The sequence below is a fragment of the Carcharodon carcharias genome, chromosome 2 (assembly GCF_017639515.1).
Source record: "Carcharodon carcharias isolate sCarCar2 chromosome 2, sCarCar2.pri, whole genome shotgun sequence".
NCBI classification, from domain to species: Eukaryota; Metazoa; Chordata; class Chondrichthyes; order Lamniformes; family Lamnidae; genus Carcharodon; species Carcharodon carcharias.
Window position 1 is genome coordinate 141,324,638 of NC_054468.1, and position 20,713 is coordinate 141,345,350.

General features: G+C 43.6%; 1 protein-coding gene across 1 annotated transcript in view; it reads right to left on the bottom strand.

Moving 5' to 3' along the window:
- LOC121271838 (solute carrier family 22 member 2-like) overlaps positions 1-3,606 on the bottom strand; it is a 31,639-nt gene extending 28,033 nt beyond the window's left edge. Inside the window, exon 1 of the mRNA XM_041178150.1 lies at positions 3,196-3,606. Coding sequence (XP_041034084.1) covers positions 3,196-3,606 — 411 coding nt within the window. The remainder of the gene's footprint in view (positions 1-3,195) is intronic.
- Positions 3,607-20,713: the final 17,107 nt, after the last annotated feature.

Consider the following 20,713-nt stretch of genomic DNA (forward strand, 5'->3'; position numbering starts at 1 on the left):
TTCTCCTCCCTCCCAGAAACATATTAGGGTCCCCCTTGTCCTCACTTATCACCCCACCAGCCTCCACATTCAAAGGATCATCCTCCGCCATTTCTGCCAACTCCAGCATGATGCCACCACCAAACACATCTTCCCTTCATCCCCACTTGCGGCATTCCGTTGGGATCGTTCCCTCCGGGACACCCTGGTCCACTCCTCCATCACCCCCTACTCCTCAACCACCACCTATGGCACCTCCCATGCCCACGCAAAAGATGCAACACCTGCCCCTTCACTTCCTCTCTCCTCACCATCCAAGGGCCCAAACACTCCTTTCAAGTGAAGCAGCATTTCACTTGCATTTCCCCCAACTTAGTCTACTGCATTCATTGCTCCCTGAGGTCTCCTCTACATTGGAGAGACCAAACATAAACTGGGTGAGTGCTTTGCAGAACACCTGCGGTCTGTCCGCAAGAAAGACCCAAACCTCCCTGTCGCTTGCCATTTTAACACTCCACCCTGCTCTCTTGCCCACATGCATTGTTCCAATGAAGCCCAGCGCAAACTGGAGGAACAGCACCTCATCTTCCAACTAGGCACTTAACAGCCTTCTGGACTGAATATTGAATTCACCAACTTTAGATCTTGAACTCCCTCCTCCATCCCCACCCCATTTCCGTTTGTTCCCCCTTCCTTTTGTTTTTTCCAATAATTTATATAGATTTTTCTTTTCCCACCTATTTCCATGATTTTTGATTCTTTTATGCCCTGCTAGTCTCTCCACCCCACCCCCACTAGAGCTGTACCTCGAGTGCCCTGCCATCCATTCTTAATTAGCACATTCGTTTAGATAATATCACCACCTTCAACACCTCTTTGTTCTTTTGTCTGTGACATCTTTTGGTTATCTGTTTATTTGCTCCTATCACTACTTGCTTGTCCCTACAACCACGCCACCCCACCCCCCCACTTCTCTCCCCCCCCCGACCCCCGCCACCTTAAACCAGTTTATATTTCACCCCTCTCCTAATATTTACTCAGTTTGGTTGAAGGACTCGAAAAGTCAACTCTTTTCTTCTCCGCTGATGCTGAGTTTTTCCAGGTAATTCTGTTTTTGTTTTGCTACAAGCAGAATGTGTCTGCCCTTTAAGAGGTGCAGGCTGTCTTTTGGTAGTGCAGGCTAGCACTGTTGAACTTCATCCGATAATGCTTCTGTGAAGCTTCTTGGGTTGGTTTTTACTATGTTAAAGATGCTATATGATTGCATGTTGTTGGTATTCATAAGCTATTAAAAGGACAGGAGCATGATTCGTGACTGTACTGCATGTGAGATGGATGATATTGTAGATAATTGGCCTCAGGAAGCCAAGGAAGATTATAAAGGTCTGGGGATGGGTTTCAAGAAAGAGCTGAGAAGGCTTTGATATCTTCATTAAGCCTAAGCTTCCAAGGAAGGAATGAACAAGATACCTAAATAAAATGACACAATATTAAAAAAGCATGCAAAATAATGAACTTTACTTATTGAAAAACAGCATTCTCCACACAAGTAAATTGGAAGCTAAATCAAGCTCAAGCCATGTAAACAGAATTTTGATCTACTTACTCTAGGATCAGAAGGGGATTGTATAGGACATTGGGAAATGAAGTTGAACAGGGGGTTATATTGGTGCCTAAGACAGAGAAGGAAATATTCCCCATGTCTTCACAATCCTTTCTCGGTTCTTCAGGCCGTTAGCCCAACGTCCAATGTGCAACATGCAATGTTAACACTAGATCAATCTCTTCCACCTTCAGCCTTACAGAAGGAAGAAGCTTCATGCTGATTTCTATGATAGCAAGGTGCAGCCCAGTGTTAAGTGCCCTTCTGGGTGGCTCCACACTTCAGCAGGGGTCCAGGTTTGTGGGAGGCTTAGCACCTCTTAAAGACAGCTTGCGCCTCTCAAAGCTAGCCTGCACCTCTTAAAGCTAGCCTGCACTACTTTAAGAATCAACAGATTTTAGGGCAAGTGACCAGAATCTTGGTCTAAGGAGTGTCGAGAGACGTTAAGGGACAGCAAAGTTTAGAGAGGGATTTCCAGGACTTTGGGGCCTGGACAGCTGAAGGCACAGCTGCGAATAGAGGATGAAAGGAAAGTGAGGATACACAAGAGAACAGAATAGGAAGAGTGCAGAGAATTACCAGGGTTGCAGGGCTGGGGGAGAGATTGGGAGCAGAGAGGCCATGGAGGAATTTGTAAAACAAGGTTGAAAATTTTAAAATTGATGCTTTGTCAGGCAATGAGACAACGAAGATCACCAAACACAAGGGTGATGGGTAATCGGGCCTTGGCATGAATGAGGATACAAGCAGCAGGGTTTTGGATGAGCTGAAGTTTACAAACAGAGTTTAACCCAATCACCAACACACTATGATGGTGAAAGTTACACACTATCTTTAATAATATTTTTTAAAAGCTCTCAGATGTTGCATCAGAGTATCAAATGCAGTTCAGTTTTAAGTACTAAATATTCTACAACCCAAAGACAATGCCTAGTGCCAGTTATGATATTTCTGACCTAATATGAAATCTTGAGGTGCTTACCTGCTAGCATTTGACAGAGAAACTTGAGAAAGCACAGAACAAGAATAGGTCATTTAGACCCAACAAGTTGTTACTTCTATAGATCATGTATAATCTATCCAATCATGGACTTAATCTAACCTGCCTATTTAATTTTCCAAGGAAAATATTTGCCCATCCCCAAAATCAATTCATTGGATCTCTATTAGCTCAGTGGATAGTCCCGATGAGCTCACCTCAGAATTAGAAGATTGTGGGCTGAAGCCTCATGCCAGAGACTTGAGCACAGAATCTGGGCTAATGCACCCAGTGTAGCATTGCAAGAGAGCTGTACTGTCAGAAGTCTGCCCTTTCAAGTGGATATAAAAGATTCATGACACTTAGCAGCAAGGTTGTTCTCCTAGTGTTCTAGGCAATACTTATCCCTCAGTCAATGACACCAACAGAAACAGATTTTCTGTTTATTATCATACTGCAGTTTGTAGGTACATGCTGTGTTTCTGAGACTACAAATGTGAATCCAGTTTAAAATGGCTGTAAAGCACTTTCTGTCTGTGAAAAGCATTGTATAAATATAAGTCTTTCTTTCACTGTCATGTCTTAGAGTAGAATTCCAAGATAAGTCTGATCTCTGACCAAAATTCAAACGTACCTCAGTCACAATACTGGAGGATGAGCCATTTTCAAAAGCCCATCCATCCTGGCAAGTTGTAAGTGGTAAATCTCGGGAACCATTCTGGACAAACAGCAGTGGATTTTCACAGCTGCCCAAAGAGGAATTCCATTCGACATCATATCTCTCACACTGACTGTATGAGGAGCTGCCGGATCGTCCCAGAGGCAGTGTATAATTCTTTTCCTGTTCCAGAGACCAGTTGCACTTATCTCTTAGCTCAGTCACCCCAGGACTCCTGCACCAATGGTCAGGAGTAACCGCTAAAAAGACAAACCCAATGTACAGGTAGGAGAACACCGCTGATGTCAGGTATATCAGAAAGAAAATCATCTTTTGATATTGTCCAAAGCCTCCTATGTTCACTAAGACATCATCAAAAGTTGCCATTGCAAAAGCAAGTCTCCACCAACAGCTCAGTAGAAGAAGCTTCTGATGGGGGAATGTATGCACAGATCTGTTTACCTGCAGACTATCAGCAGCCTTGTATTCAAGCAAGCGCTTAGGGAGCAAAGGTCTGCAAATTAATTGTATAAATCAGTGGTTTATCCTGTTAATAAGTGAATAGACAAGCTACTTGTTGCGTCTAGGATGGAGGCAGACTCAGACTCGTAAACAAACAGTCAAACACTTCAGTATTTCTGCAACATCATAACTTGGTAAAAAAGAAAAATAAATCCAGAGTGCTTTGATGAATGAATTATTTGATTGTAGCTCTAATGTCCTAATTTCTCAGTCTTTAGTGCAGTGCTGAGTGAGTGCTGTACTGTCATAGGTGTTGCCTTTCTGATTAGACATTCATCCAAAGGTCCATCTACCCTCTCAAGTGGATGTAAAAGATTCCACAGCACCACTCAAAGAAATGCAAGGGAGTTCTCCCCAGTGTCCTGGATATTAACTATCTTTCAACCAAACACCGAAAACAAATTATTTAAACATTATCTCATTGCTGTTTGTGGGACCTTGCTGTGCTTAAATTGGCTGTCACTTCTTCCTACATAACCACAGTTTGAGATGGTCTGTAGTTGTGAAAGGCACTATATAAGTCTTCTTTTATGAGATGAATTTCTTCATCAGTAAAGCAAGTCTCAGAATTGGAGCCATGACCCAACCTATAGGGTACCTGCCTTTTCCCATTTAAAATGTGGTTAAAAAGTGACATCTCCACCTGTGTAATGATTTGACATGGCACTGCCAGTACATCCAGACTAACTCAGCATCATAATAACAAATGTTAAAAAATAAGCTGAAACAACCCTGAAAATACTTTTGGAAATGTAAACCTGTTGTATAAATAGATTATTGTGCTGGAGGCCAGTGAGATACTGGAAATAATCCTGTTATGTTGTGGCCAGTTTGTTATTCAATACCTTTTGTTGGTTTATCTTAAATACGTCTCCGATTTCCAATGTGCGCCTTTAAACAAAGGCTGTGGAGATAGTTGGGATTCAGTTCACTGATCCTGGGCAGGTACATTGCAACATTGAGATTAGATTGGATGATTAAATGATAAAAAATCAAAGGTCAATTTTCCAGCTGAACTTTAGTTAAGAATTTCCATGCAAAGGGTCTAACTTGCAAAGACTTTACACTGAAGTCACAGTCCCTTATACTTATTTTAACATCAATGAATGAGTTTTAACAAAAGCAGAAAACTGCAGATACTGGAAACTTGAAATATGCAGCGGGTCTGACAACATTTTGGAAAGAGAAACAAAGTTAAAATATTTGAGGTGATCATGAAAACATCATCAATTGTCATAAAAACCCATCTGATTCACTGAAGTCCTTCAGGGAATGAAATCTACCATCCTTACCTGATCTACATGTGACTCCAGACCCACAGCAACTTGGTTGACTCTTAAATGCCCTCTGAAATGCCCTAGCAAGCCACTCAGTTGTATCAAACCACTATGAAATCTAAAAAAACAAAACCAGACAGGCCACCAGGCATCAATCTAGGCACCGCAAATGACAACGGCAAACCCAGTCCTGTTGACCCTGAAAAGTCCTCCTTACTAACATCTTGTGCCAAAATTGGGATAGCTGTCTCACAGGCAAGTCAAGCAACAGCCTGACATAGTCATGCTCACGAAATCATACCTTACAGATAATGTCCCAGACTCCACCATCACCATCCCTGGGTGTGTGCTGTCCCACCGACAAGGCAGACCCACCAGAATTGTACACGGTGGGGAGGAAGTTGCCCAGGGAGTCCTCAACATTGACACTGGGCCCCATAAAGTATCATGGCAGGAGGTCAAACATGGGCAAGGAAGCTTCCTGACAATTACCATCTACCACCGCAACCCCTCCCAGCCATGTTGAACACAAACTGAAGGTGACAAAGGCACAGAATGTACTCTGGGTGGGGGCATTCGCTGTCCACCACAAAGACTTGCTCAGCAACACCAGTACTGAGCAAGCTGGTTGAATCAGGATGGTTTGCGGCAGGTCATGAGGAAACCAAGAAGTGACAGAAACCTACCTGGCTTCATCCTCACCAATCTACCTGTCACTGTGCATCTGTCCATGAAAGTATTCGTACAAGTGACCACCACGCAGCTCTAGTGGAGATGAAGTCCCACCTTCACATTGAGGATACCCCGCCACTACCATCGTGCTAAATGGGATAGATTTCAAACAGATCTAACAACTCAAATCTGGGTATCCATGAGGCGCTGTGGTTAATCAGTAGCAACACAATTGTACTCAAACACTATCTGTAACCTCATGGCCCAGCATATCCCCCACTCTAGCATTACCGTCAAGACGGGGGAATCAACCACGGTTCAACGAAGAGTGTAGTAGGACATGCCAGGAGCAGCACTAGGCATCCCTAAAGATGAGGTGTCAACCTGATAAAGTTATAACACAGGACTACTTGCCTGCCAAACAGCATAAGCAGCAAGTGATAAACAGAGCTAAGCGAACCCACAGCCAATGGATCAGGTCAAAACTCTGCAGTCCTGCCACAATCAGTCATGAAAGGTGGTGGACAATTAAACAACTCACTGGAGGAGGAGGCTCCAAAAATATCCCCATTGTCAATGATGAGAAAGCCCGGCACATCAGTGCAAAAGGTAAGGCTGAAGCATTCGCAACAATCTTCAGCCAGAAGTGCCGAGTAAATGATCCATCTTGGCTGCCTCCTGAGGTCCCCAGCATCACAGATTGGTCTTCAGCCAATTTGATTCACTCCAGGTGATGTCAAGAAATGGCTGAAGGCATTGGATACTGAAAAGGCTGTGGGCCCTGACAATATTCTGGTGATAGTATAAAAGGCCTGTGCTCCAGAACTTGCTGTGCCCTTAGCCAAGCTGTTCCAGTACAGCTACAACACCGGCATCTACCCGGCAATGTGGAAAATTGCCCAGGTATGTCCTGTACACAAAAAGCAGGACAAATTAAACACGGCCAATTACAGCCTTATCAGTCTACTCTTGATCATCAGTAAAGTAATAGAAGGAGTCATCAACAGTGCTACCAAGAGACACTTACTCAGCAATAACCTGCTCACTGACACAGTTTGGATTCTGCCAGGGACACTCAGCTCCTGACCTCATTACAGCCTTGGTTCAAACATGGACAATTTGACCGAGTGTGGCATGATTGTGATTGTTGGAGGTCAATCATCTCAGTCCTGGGACAGCACGGCAGGAGCTCCTCAGGGTAGTGGCGTAGGACCAGCCATCTTCAGTTGCTTCATCAATGACCTTCCTTCCATTATAAAGTCAGAAGTGGAGAAATTCATTAATGGTTGTACAATACAAAAACAGAATTACCTGGAAAAACTCAGCAGGTCTGGCAGCATCAGCGGAGAAGAAAAGAGTTGTAGGGACAAGCAAGCAGTGATAGGAGCAGGGACCACACCACCCCCCCCCACCCCGCCCCCCCAACTTCTCTTCCCACCCCCACCCCCCACTACCTTAAATCAGCTTATATTTCACCCCTCTCCTTATATTCACTCAGTTCTGTGGAAGGGTCATGAGGACTCGAAACGTCAACTCTTTTCTTCTCCACCGATGTTGCCAGACCTGCTGTTAGTTCTGTTTTTGTTTTGGATTTCCAGCATCCCCAGTTTTTTTTTATCCAATGGTTGTACAATGTTCAGCACCATTTGTGATGCCTCAGATACTAAGGCAGTCCATGTCCAAATTCAGCAAGACCTGGACAATATCCAGACTTGGGCTGATAAGTGGCAAATAACATTCGTGCTACACAAGTGCCAAGCAATGACCATCTCCAATAAGAGAGAATCCAGCCATCTCTCATTTACATTTAATGGCATTACCATTGTTGAATCCCCCACTATCACCTTCCTGGGGGTTACCATTGAACAGAAACTGAACTGGTCAAGCTATATAAATATTGTGGCTACAAGGTCAGGCCAGAGGTTGGGAATTCTGTTGTGATCTCACCTCCTGACTTTCCAAAGCCTGTCCACCATCTGCACCACAACCTGTAAGTTCCCCTAGCTACTCTCCTCCTGACTTGGAACCATATTTCCATTTCTTCACTGTCACTGGGCCAAAATCCTGGAACTTCCTCCTTAACAGCACTGTGGGTATACCTACATCACATGGGCTGCAGCGGTTCAAGAAGGCAGCTCACCACCACCTTCTCAATAGCAATTAGCTATGGGCAATAAATGATGAACTAGCTAGCAATGCCTACGTCCTATGAACGAATACATTTTTATAAAGATATTGATGACTTTTCATCAGAATGCATTAAGGAATGAACAGCTTTTAAACAAATAAAGACACAGGGAAAAGGAGGGTTGCTGAAGGTAGGAAAATATCATAAGCGAAATGTTTGATGGAGAGAGGAAGATATTAAATGACAAAAGGGCTGATGGTTCAAAACAAAATCAGGTGGTGATGGGATAATAAAAGATGGGTGCAGATGAGGTATGAATGGTTACAACAGGGTGGAAGGAAGCATGGGAAATCTGGCAAAGAGTAGTAGATTCCCACGACCCAGAAATATGGCAGGCAGACCCTAGGGATGTGGCCACCAACTGGCTGAACACCAATAGAGGATTCTCAATCAAGCACCAGCCCACACCTCCTCCGCTCTACAAGTTTCAAATGTCCCTTTGTAATTCTTCATCAGCAGTGATAAAACTTAGGACACAAAGGAGGAGGAAGATAGCATGCAGATAACTCATCCAGCTCTTTCATTTGATGTAATCATGCCACAGAAAGAAAGAAAATTAGAACTAAACTATTAATCACATTTGACTTCAGTGACCAAAGCTGCCAATGGGCATTGGACACACCATAACATTGCTTAACACAGGGAAGATAGATCTGGGAGTCATTGTGCAGTACTGAGGGCTTGTTCTTCTCAAGGGATCTGTTTGGACTGCAGCAAGAGGTCCCTTTCATCACTGGCTTGAGACAACATGTCACCACACTATGATAACATAGGAACAGGATTAGGCCATTTAGCCTCTTGAGACTGCTGTGCCATTCAATTAGTACATTGCTTATCTATATCTTAACTTTGTTTGACTATCTTGTTCACAATCCCTTTAAATCCTTAACAAAAATCTATCAGGCTTAGTTTTAAACTTTCCAATTAACCCCACCTCAAAAGCTTTTTAGGGGTGAAAGATCGAGATTTCCACCGTCATAATGTAAATGCCACATTTTGAAAATTAGACATTATATGGTCAGATGTTTTGGCTCACAGGTCACAAGGCATTTGGATGGGTAACGAAGTTAATTATTTTACCTCAGTGACCTGTTAAAATTACTTTTCTCAATCTCAGTATGAAATTCCCTGGCAATGTGTAATAATATAGGGGGTGAAATCTATCTTGTTGATAGTCTGTTTGCTCATATGTGTTTTTATTCATTCACGTGATCTGAACATTGCTGGTAAAACCAGCATTCATTGTCCATCTTTAATTCCCTTGAGAAGCAGGTGGTGAGCTACCTTGAACCATTGAAGTCTGTGTGGTGAAGGAATTTGCACAATGTTGTTAGAGGCGGTGTTCTACAATTTTGGCCCAGCGACATTGAAGGAATGTTGATATAGTTCTAAGTCAGGATGGCACGTGACTTTGAGGGGAACTTCCAGGTTGTGGTGTTCCCATGTGCCCGCTGCCTTTGTTCTTCTAGCTGTCACGGGTTTGAAAGGTGCTGTTAAAGGAACCTTGGCAAGTTTCTGTAGTGTTTCTTGTACAGTAAATGATACACACTTGTGCCACTGTGCACTGGTGGTGAAGGAAATGAATGTTTAAGGTGTTGGATGGGGTGCCAATAAAGTGGGCTGACTTGTCCTCAATGGTGTCGAGCTTCTTGAACGTTGTTGGAGTTGCACTCATCCTGACAAGTGGAAGGTATTCCGTCATACTCCTGACTTGCGCCTTGTAGATGGTGGAAAGATTTGGGAATCAAGAAGTAAGTTATCCACCACAGAATTGCCAGCCTCTCACTTGTGCTTGTAGCCATAGTATTTATATGGCTGATCCAGTTAAGCTTCTGGTCAATGCTAACTCCCAGGATGCTGATGTTGATGAATAATATGATAAATAGAGTTATGTAACACCTTGTAGGTTTTGGGTAAGGGATTTGGGCTCAGTGCTGAAACCTGAACTGCAAATAACATGGAGATACAGCACTCCCAGAACCCATCTTCCACAGCCCCATCCTTCCAACCCTTAACTGTTCCTGGGACAACTTAGCAGCTTTGACGTGGGAAAATGTTTCAAGGTACCAGTGTGCCAGAAGGTGGCAGACAGAAACTAGTCATAGTGAAAGCATTCCCAGCACAAATTGGTGTCTTCAGCTGGAGAATGATTTGGTTTCACTGGTGTTGTTTTCCATCTGTTTTCAGGAAGTATTTGACAGCAGAGTCACAGGATGGAGAGGCTGGTGATTGGATGAGCAGCAGCCTTAATGTTAAATGTTGCTGTTTAGCTGCTGCTCTCCCACAGCAGCTCTACCCTTCAAATTGGCAACAAAAATCTTCAGTATTGCAAGAACTTTGGGTTGGCAGGGTTAGGGTTACATTTTTCACCTCTCATACTTTAATACACCATAATATTACATTCCTTGAATGAAATAATTACAAAACTTATGCTTTTTGAAAGTCTGCAAATATATCACTTAGCTGTAAGATTGCCCCTTTTTAACTGCTCTTTCAAACAGCCTCAATCATTAATTCATTAGGGAGAGGTGGTGGCATAGTGGTATTGTCACTGGACTAGCATTCCAGAAGACCCAGGGCAATGCTCTGGGAACCCAGGTTCGGATCCTGCCATGGCAGATGGTGAAATTTGAATTCAATAAAAATCTGGAATTAAAAGTCTGACGATGACCATGAAACCATTGCTGATTGTTGTAAAAACCCATCTGGTTCACTAATGTCCTATAGGGAAGGAGATCTGCTGCCCCTACCTGGTCTGGCCTACATGTGACTCCAGGTCCACAGCAATGTGGTTGACTCTGAAATGCCCTCTGAACAGGGCAATTAGGGATGAGCAATAAATGCTGGCCTAGCCAGCGACACCCACATCCCATGAATGAATTTTTGAAAATTCTTGCTGTTTCTCATATCTTCACACTCTTGCCCTGAAGAATAGTGTGAAGTAGTGAAACAAAAAGAATTTTTCTTCCTACAATACTTTTCATAACCTCAGGATATCTCAGAGCTTTATGGTAACTGTAATCACTTTTATTAAAGTACAATCACTGTTGTAATGTAGGAAACGTGGGAGGTCCACACACTTGCAATATGGCTAGACCATGTGTTTTAAGTGTTGGTTGAAGTTAGGATAAATATTGACTTTGAAAAGTACTGTGAATTTTTTCATATCCTCAGTTTAGTGTTTCACCCAAAAGGCTGCACCTCCAACCATGCAGCACTCACTTAGTACTGCACTGGTGTGTCAGCCTAAATGTTTGTGTTCAAGCCCTGGTGTGACACCACAATGGGATTCACTACAATGCAACATGAAGATTCCATGGTGTAACCATCTTCATGCCAGCTAAAAGGGTGGTTAGTCCTATACAGTGGATTTTATGGAGGTCCTATAGCCTAAATGTTGGGGGATGCTATCTATACACAAACAGACATGAGGATCGTAGAGTCAGATCTCGGGTCTCCAATCACCGCAACTGCCTGGAATAGGGTTCAAACCCTTTAACCCGGACTCGGAGCCAGGAATGCCACTACTGAACCAAAAGCCTTTGTCCTTCAGCCATTCATCTGTATTCTAGTTCAGCTATACCATAGAAGGCAGCAATTTGCACAGGATGAAATACTTCTCTGGAGTTTTGCCACCTCCAAGCAGTGAAATTAAATAGAAAGATCTCTGTGGCTTTTGTTCTCTGCAGAGCTGATAAGTTTCAGATTGACTCAGTGGGTGGTCATATTCTTGCCTGAATGAGATGACTTCACTCCATGACTTAACTACATAAACGAGGCTGACAGCTCAGTGCAGTAGTGAGAAAGTATTACCTTGGCTGCGATCCAAACCCTGTCTGCCTGATCAGCTGGGTCCAGTAGCAACTATTTACTTGAAATGAGCAAAGAATTCTCCAATTTCCTGACCATTGGCCAACACTACCAAAACTAGGTTGTTTGAAATAAAAACAGAAATATAATTAAATAGTAATTCACTGGCAATGAAGTGCATGGGGATGTCCCGACAGGGCTCAGAAGAGGGGGTAGGAAGTGTTTACTTAACATGCTCCAGCCATTAGGATTGTGGGGGAGGCTTAAACCAGCTGGTCTTTCCCTGCACCTTATTTTTGCATGTTCAAATGAAAGGTGCAAAATGAATGGAAAGTTATTTCATTTCCACTGCGTTGAGCAGATTTCATCTTCCTGACTGGCCTCAGTTACACTGAATATAAAATACAAAGGTGCAAGTCCTAAAAAATAATCGAACTTAGCAACAGACAGTGAAGAGAGTCTAGATCAATGCTTAAACCCAGCGAAATACCATTAGCCTCTGCTCTCCTCATTGACTGCTGCATGATGACATCAGGACTCAAAGTGCAAAAGTACCAGAGATTGCTCTGTACCTGACAATCATGTGGTGAGGGAGCTGCGCTTTAGATACAAGTCTGCAGCATTCTCAGCAGTTTGTACAGGAGTTGGTGTTTTTTCTTTTTTCCATTCAGATAGGACGTTATCCAGAATTACCAATTAAATTTGTAAATTTTAACCACAACACAGACACGATAGCCCAAATGGCCTCCTCCTCTTGCAAACGCTGTGGTTTTATGATTGAAGCAACTAAAAAGAAAGTCAGGCATTGCCACCATTGTTGAGAAGCAATGAAATAAGCTGAATCACACACAACAGACACAGAAAATAGGTCAGATTGTCTGTGAGCACAAAGTGCCCCTTTTCAAATGTTGAAACCATGGCCTGAATTTTACAGGGTCTGTGGAGGTGCCCGACAGCTTGCCACCGCCATGCCATTTTACCAGCAACAAGGAAGGTGGAGGACAGCCCACCCACCTAGAATCCGTAATTGAGCCACTTGTGGCTAATTAAGGGCCTCTCTCCACCTCTGCTGACAAAACATAGCCACCTCCAGGGAAAGATGACCCTTTTTGGGTAAAAACAGAAAATGCTGGACCTCAGCCGGTCTGGAAGCATCTGTGGAGACAGAAACAGGGTTAACGTTTTGGGTCCGTGTGACTCTTGTTTAGAGCTGGGCACTCTTCGATTATGGCTGACCACACAGCATCTCCACCACCTGTACGCAGCAAACCCCAGCCCAGCCTCCCCACCCCTCTGAGGTCAGTCTGATTGGCCCCTGTGCCCCCAGACCTCTGATTGTGAGCGCGCACATCTATTGATGCGCCCTCATCCTCCAGGTAGGCAGCCCCAGCAGTGGCCACTGCTCTCGGAGGTGTTGCTGAGGCTACTGGTCTGCTGTCCATTTAATTGGGCCAGCGGTCATCCTGAATAGGAAGGCAGGCCCAGCAGCTATCACTTAATTGGCTGCTGGCTGTAAAACGTGACCCAACTAGGTCCTGCCGCCCACCAAAGGAGTGTTGCCCACTTTTGGCCCCATTAGCGGGACACCTGCCACCTCTGGAAACTCCTAGCCCATATTTCTTTCCACCTAGCAGTAAAACTGATCCACAGTATCCTGTTTTTTTTTATGTGCACAAATTAACTTGCCAGAGGGAATGAAATATAGGTTTTAAAATTGGTCTGCACCATTTTAAGGTGTGGAGATCACAATTCTTCCAGTCCCAATTAAAGCAGGCAGCACGCATATTTTGAGTTGTCTTTTCATTTGTCTGATTGTGGCATGCAGCCGATTGCGAGCCATGCTACTGGCTGGTGCCATGCTAAATATGGCATCTGGCAGTATGCAGGGGTAGCACACGTTCCAGCTATCCTCCAGCTCTTAAAGGCAGTCTGTCCCTCTTAAAGGGACAAAGAAGCTGCTGTTGACCATCAATACTGCATGCGTATGCAACTTGAAACAAAGCAAATGGAGCACCAGGGCAGAGAGCAGGCCTCGGTTTTGAGGCCTTAGTCATGGAGGGCAACAGAAGGAGAGAGGTCATGTTTCCACGGAGGTCTAGAAGGCCATTAAGGAATATTAAACAAAGGGAACAGGATCAGGTGGCAATGAGGTCAAAGCAAGGAATCTGGAGACAAGGACCTGGGAGCAATGCTAGAATAAAGTTTAATGACCTCACAAGGTCAGAGAATGTGCCTTCACGGGACATCTCCTATCACCACACCACCAAGCTCTTATACTGCTCAATGAACCACATGCCCACTCAATCATTAGTCAGGATTCCATTTCACATTCAGATATTATACCTCCCCCTCATACATCTAATGCTGCCAGCCTCAAACCCACATTTCAATGGCTCCACACATCTTCAGCTATTCAGCTATGGCAGACACAAACACAGTGCAGCACAATCACTGACATTCTTCTCTCTCTCTTGCAGGATATGGACGGACACAATAGAAGAGAGTAGAGCAGAACGCAGGAGGACATCTGCACCCTAAGTCCTACATTATGCTGTGCATAATGGATCCAATCACGACAGAGCTTATTACATCTGACATCACTAAGAACATTAAGGATGACTTTATCTTCCTGCCTTCTTCCCCAACTTACCTCCCACCTCAGCCTCATCCTTCTATCTGACATGAAGAACAAGCTACAGATGGCATGACCATAGGCCTATTGCTTTCCACCCTCCCCTCTTCCTCACCCCATCCCTTCTCTCCTGATTTTCTGTTTTCAGATACCCAAGAACTGCCAATGTGCAGCTACTGCAGCCTCAGGAGGAAGACAGCAAGCAACAGCACATAGCTAATGAAGAAGCACCATCAGTTGATCAGACACTTGCAACCATGAGTTCAGGTACTGGTGCTGCATGAACATGAGAGGCTAACACAGCACCAGGGTCTGTGCCTGGTGAGTTACCAGGCACTAGTGGTTGCAGCTAGGTTAGGGGGAAGGGTAGTTTGTGTGTAAGCTCCTTGGAGGATGAGGTCACAGACAAGTTCTGCTGCAGAGGAATTTGATGGGACAGCCTAGAGGAGAACGTTGATGAGCATGCACATTAAGATGTTAGGTGCATTGGCTGGGTTGTCAAACAGCGTCCTGTCACTGTCAAGGAGCATGGAGGAGTCCAGCTCAAAAATGTCACAGGGCTTTGAACAGTGCTTAAAGTCCATCTGTTCCACCTTGGAAGTGATGACCATCTCTATGAACAGCTCTGAAGCAACATCTGGTAACTGATGTCTTCAGTCCCCTTCGCAGCACAGACAGGAGCCACCCAATGTCTCAGTGTTGCATTGGAAGCTCAAGCGGAGATCATGAGATCCAAACTTGTTGTCATGCAGAGGCAGGCTGCTGCTGTGGCACAGTGTTCAAAGGTTCTCTGCAAACTCTTTCAGCAGTTGAGCAATTGATGCACCAGCAGGTTACTAGGATTAGCAAAGTGCCTCCCCATGGGACTGGCAAGGGTGGCATCAAGCATGATTCTGCCATTGTCTCTCAGGGTGACAGCATTAGTGCTCCCACCACTGGCACTTTGCCAGTGCCCCGTCTGTTGCCTCTTAGCCAGCCAGCGCGCACCGCTAAACCCCATCTCAGACGGTGCCATCCAATGCTGGGCCTCGACTTAAAGTCATTCTGCAATCTACCTCAGCAAAAGTCAGCAGCTTTCCACCAGACTTGCTGCAGTGACTGGGGCAGCACTTACCTCGGAGCACTAGGACAGGCAAGGGCAGAGTATGAATTAAGGCAATTCACAAGGTTGAATAGTTAACTTTTGGTTGTGTAAGTGAATGTTTTTTTGAGTAAAACGACAGTAAAGGAACCGCAATATATTTCCAAGTCATGATGGTGAGTGGCTTGGAGGGGAACTTGCAGGGGTTGTGTTCTCATGTATCTGCTGCCCTTGAACTTCTAGGTGGTAGAGGTCACGGATTTGGAAGGTGCTGTCTAAGGAGCCATGGTGAGTTGTGCAGTGCATCTTGTAGATGATACTCACTGCTGCCATTGTGCATCGCTGGTGGAGCGAGGGAATGTTTAAAGTGGTGGATGTGGTGCCAATTAAACAGGCTGCTTTGTCCCAGATGGTGTCAAGCTTCTTGAGTGTTATCGGAACTGCACTCATCTAGGCAAATGGAGATTATTCCATCTCGCTCCTGACTTCTTGAATTGCTGCAGTCCATCTGGTGTAGATACACCCACAGTGCTGTGAGGAAGGAAGTTCCAGGATTTATATATATGGCTACATATATGGTACACTCTTCCGACACTGTGCGGCAGTGTTGGAGGAAATAAATGTTTAAAGTGGTGGACAGGGTGCCATTCAAGCAGGCTGCTTTGACCTGAAAGGTGTTCTTAAGTGTCATTGGAATTGCCCTCATCCAGGCAAGTAGAAGATATTCCACACTCCTGATTTGCATCTTGTAGATGGTGGTAAGGCTATGAGGAGTCAGAAGGTGAGATACTAGCTGCAAATTCCCAGCCTCTAACCTCCCCTTGGAGCTACAGTGCTTATATGGCTTGAGAAATATCTGAGGAATCGCAAATGGTACTGAGCACTGTGCAATCATCAACCAACATTCCCACTTTTGACCTTAAGATGGAAGAAAGGTCACTGATGAAGCAGCTGAAGATGGTTGAGCCTAGGACACTACCTTGAGAAACCCCTATAGTAATGTCCTGAGACTGAGATGTTTGACCTCCAAAAACCACAAGTATCTTCCTTTGTGCTAGGTATGACTCTAACCAGCAGTGAGTTTTCCCCCTGATTCCCATCGAGTCCAGTTTTGCTAGGTCTCCTTGATGCCACACTCAAATGCTGCCTTGATGTTAAGACTCACCTCACCTCTTGAGTTCATTTCTTTTGGCCATGTTTGGACCAAGGCTGTAATGAAGTCAGGACCTGAGTGGCTCTGGCAGAGACCAAACTGATTGAACATTACAGTGCTTATATGGCTTGAGAAATATCTGAGGAATCACAAATGGTACTGAACACTGTGCAATCATCAACCAACATTCCCACTTTTGACCTTAAGATGGAAGTGCCAACACCACCTTCCATCACTTTGCCAACAGATGGAGAGAAGACTGATGAAGTGGTAATTGGCCAGGTTGGATTTGTCCTGCTTTTTATGGCCAAGAAGTACCTGGTAATTTTCATTACGGGGTAGATGCCAGTTTTGTGGTTGTCTTGGAACAGTTTGATTAGGGGTGTGGCTAGTTGTGGAACACAAGCCTTCAGTACTATTGCCAGAATGTTGCCTTTGCAATATCCAGTGCCTTTATCCATTCCTTGATATTACGTGAAGTGAACTGAATTGGCTGAAGGCTGATATCTGTGATGCAGGGTAAATCAGAAGGAGCCGAGTTAGATCATCCACTTGGCACTTCTGGCTGAAGATGGCTGCGAATGCTTCAGCCTTGTCTTTTGCACTGATGTGCTGGGTTCCCCCATTATTAAGGATGGGGATATTTGTGGATCCTTCCCACTTTGGTTAATTGTTTCATTGTCAACCACCATTCACAAACGGACGTGGCAGGACTGCAGAACTTTGTTCTTTTTATTGCATTCTGCTTCCACTCTTTAAGAACCTAAGAAACAGGAGCAGGAGTAGGTCATTTGGCCCTGTGAGCCTTCCCTGCTAGTCAATAAGATCGTGAATGATCTGATGTGGCCTTTATCCCACTTTTTTGCTCATCCCTCTTGATTCCCTTGTTAATCAAAAATCTGTCGAAATCAGTCCTGAACATATTCAATGACCCAGCCTCCACTACTCTCTGGGGGAGACATTTCCAAATATGAAAGACCCTCAGAGAAGAAATTCCTCCTCATCCCCATCTTAAATTGGAGATGACTTATTTTGAAACTGTGCCCCTAGTTCTAGATTCTCCCACAAGGGGAAACATCCTCTCAGCACCTACTCTGTCAAACTGGCTCAGAATCTATGTTTCAATAAGATCACCTCTCATTCTTCTAAGCTCCAAGCAGTATAGGACCAACCCATTCAACATTTCCTCATATGACAACACCTTCATCCCAGGAATCAGTTTAGTGAATCTTCTTTGAACTGCCTTCAACATAATTATGTCCCTTCTAAAGTAAGGATGACCAAAACTGCACACAGTGATCTCATCAATGTCCTATACAGTTGTAGCAAGGCTTCCCTAATTTTTTATACTCCATCACCCTTGCAATAAGGGCCAACATTTTGTTTGCCTTAATTACTTGATGTACCTGCATCCTAACTTTTATGTGATTCATTTACAAAGACACCCAGATCCCTCTGTACTGCAGCATCCTGCAATCTCTCGCCATTTAGATAATAGTCTGCATTTCTATTCTTCCTGCCAAAGTGAATAATCTCACATTTTCCCACATTATGCTCTATCTACCAATTTTTGCCACTCACTTAACCTATTTCTATCCCTTTGCAGACTTTCTGCATCCTCCTCACAAATTGCTTTCCTACCTATCTTCATATTGTCAGCAGATTTGACTACAATACATTTGGTCCCTTCATCCAAATCATTAATATTGATCATAAATAGTTGAGGCCCCAGCACTGATCCCTGCAGCACACCACATTACAATTTGCCAACCTGAAAATTACCCATTTATCTCAACACTCTGTTTCTTGTTAGCCAATCCTCTATCCATGCTAATATTTCACCTCCACCGGCACATGGTCTTATCTTATGTAGTAACCTTTCATGTGGCGCCTTATCGAATGCCTTTTGGAATTCCAAATACACCACATCTTGAATATTGCTGAAAAAAGATATTTTGTTGAAGTACTTGGCCCTACTCTCACAAATACCTTTGTTGGGTTCAATAAGAAATGTGTCTTTGATGGAATGACATCCAACCCCCTCACCCCTTGCATATTTCCAATATGTGGATGATACGTTTGCTATACTTAAACGCGTAGCAGCATGTAATAATTTCCTTGCATGTCTTAATGGGCTCCTTCACTCAAATTCATCTTTGAAATAGAGCAGTCAAATGAACTCCCCTTCCTTGACATGCTAGTTGAGAAATCTGCCAGGGGGTTCTCTGCTACGGTCTACCGCAGGCCTACCTTCATTACGCTGACAAACAATTTAAAAATGTCAGTCGGGCTTACAGTGTGATAGCCATTCACTAGTTCATTTCTTTAGGGCAATGTCTCGACCAATCAGTCAACCTGTCTGCTTTAAATTTCAAATAATGCTTGACAGTTAACTGTCAGTCATTATTAACTGGTGCATTCTCCATGGCACCACCTCTACCAGAGTCCACTTGCAAACCAATCAGCACTCTCGTCTCATATGGTATAAAGTTGTTGCATACCCTGACATTGGTATTCTTGCGATTGTCCTGATGAGTGCAAGATGAAAAGCTTCAACAAAATGTATTTTTTCAACAATACTCAAATTCTGTACTACAAAACACTACAGCTACTGGTTCCCCTTTTTCCACCCTGTTTATTATATCCTCAAAGAACTCTAATAAACTTGCCAAACACAATTTCCCTTTCACAAAAGCATGTTGACTCTGCCTGATTGTATCATGATTTTCTAAATATCCTGCTATTGCCTCTATAATAATGGATTCTAGCATTTTCCCAATGACAGATGTTAGATTACCTGTTACCTGCTTTCTGTCTCCCTCCTTTCTTGAACAGAGGTGTTATATTTGCAGTTTTCTAATCCGCTGGGACATTTTCAGAATCAGGAGAATTTTGGAAGATTACAACCAATACATCCACTATCTCTGCAGCCACTTCTGAGACACCAGGGTGCAGGCCTTCAGGTCCTGGAGACTCATCAGCTTTAAGTCCAATTGGTATTCTCATTGCTTTTTTCTGTAGTGATTATAATTCTACAGCGATAGCAATTGCTCTAAGTTCTTCCCTCCCTCCCGCCTCAATTTTCAACTATTCTTGGGATGCTTTTTGTGTCTTTTACTATGAAGACAGACATTTAATATTGGTTCAAAGTCTCCGCTATTCCCTCACTTCTCATTATTAATTCCTCAGCCTCACCCTCTATGGGATCAATGTTCACTTTAGCTACTCTTTTCCTTTTAATATAGTTGTAGAAGATTCTTGCTAGTTCTTTTTGTTGTACTCCAATTTCTCCCTGCATTATCCTTTTTAGTCATCCTTTGCTGGTTTCTGAAACTTTCCCAATCTTCTGCCCTATCACTAATCTTCACAGCAGTGTACACCTTTTCTTTCACTTTGATACTGCCCTTAACCCCGTTAGTTAGCCACAGATGGTGCATCCTTCTGGTAGAGTCTTTCTTCCTCAATGGCATATATCTTTGTTGAGGGATATGAAATAGCCTCCTTAAATGTCTGCCACTGCATCTCCATCATCTTATCTTTTAACCATTTTTCCCAGTACACTTTAGCCATCTCTGTCTTCACACCTTTGTCATTGCCTTTATTTAATTTTAAGACCTACATTTCTCACTCTCAAACTGAATGTGAAATTCTATCATATTACAATCGCTCATGCCTAGAGGATCCTTTACTATGAGGTCCTTAAGTAATCCTGTCTCAATACACATTACCAGAATAGCCTAGGTTCAAAGAAACTGTCCTGAATACACTCTTTGAACTCATCCTCTAGCCTACCATTGCAACTTTAAATTGCTCAATCGATGTGAAGATTAAAGTCACCCATAATTATTGTTTTCTTGAGAGCCCTGAGTATTTATTGTTGTATACTCTGTCCTATTTTTAGGTGGCCTATAAACAACTCCCACAGTGACTTCTTTCCTTTGCTATTTCTTACCTCCATGCAAACTGATTCTACATCTTAATCTTCTGAACCAAGATCATTTCTCACTATTGTACTGATCTCATCCTTTATTAATGGGGCTACCCCACCTCCTTTTCCTTTCCTCCTGACCTTTCCAAAATGTCAAAAATCTTTGAGTATTTAGGTCCTAGCATTGGCCATAATGCAATCACATTTCTGTAATAGCTAATATATCATATT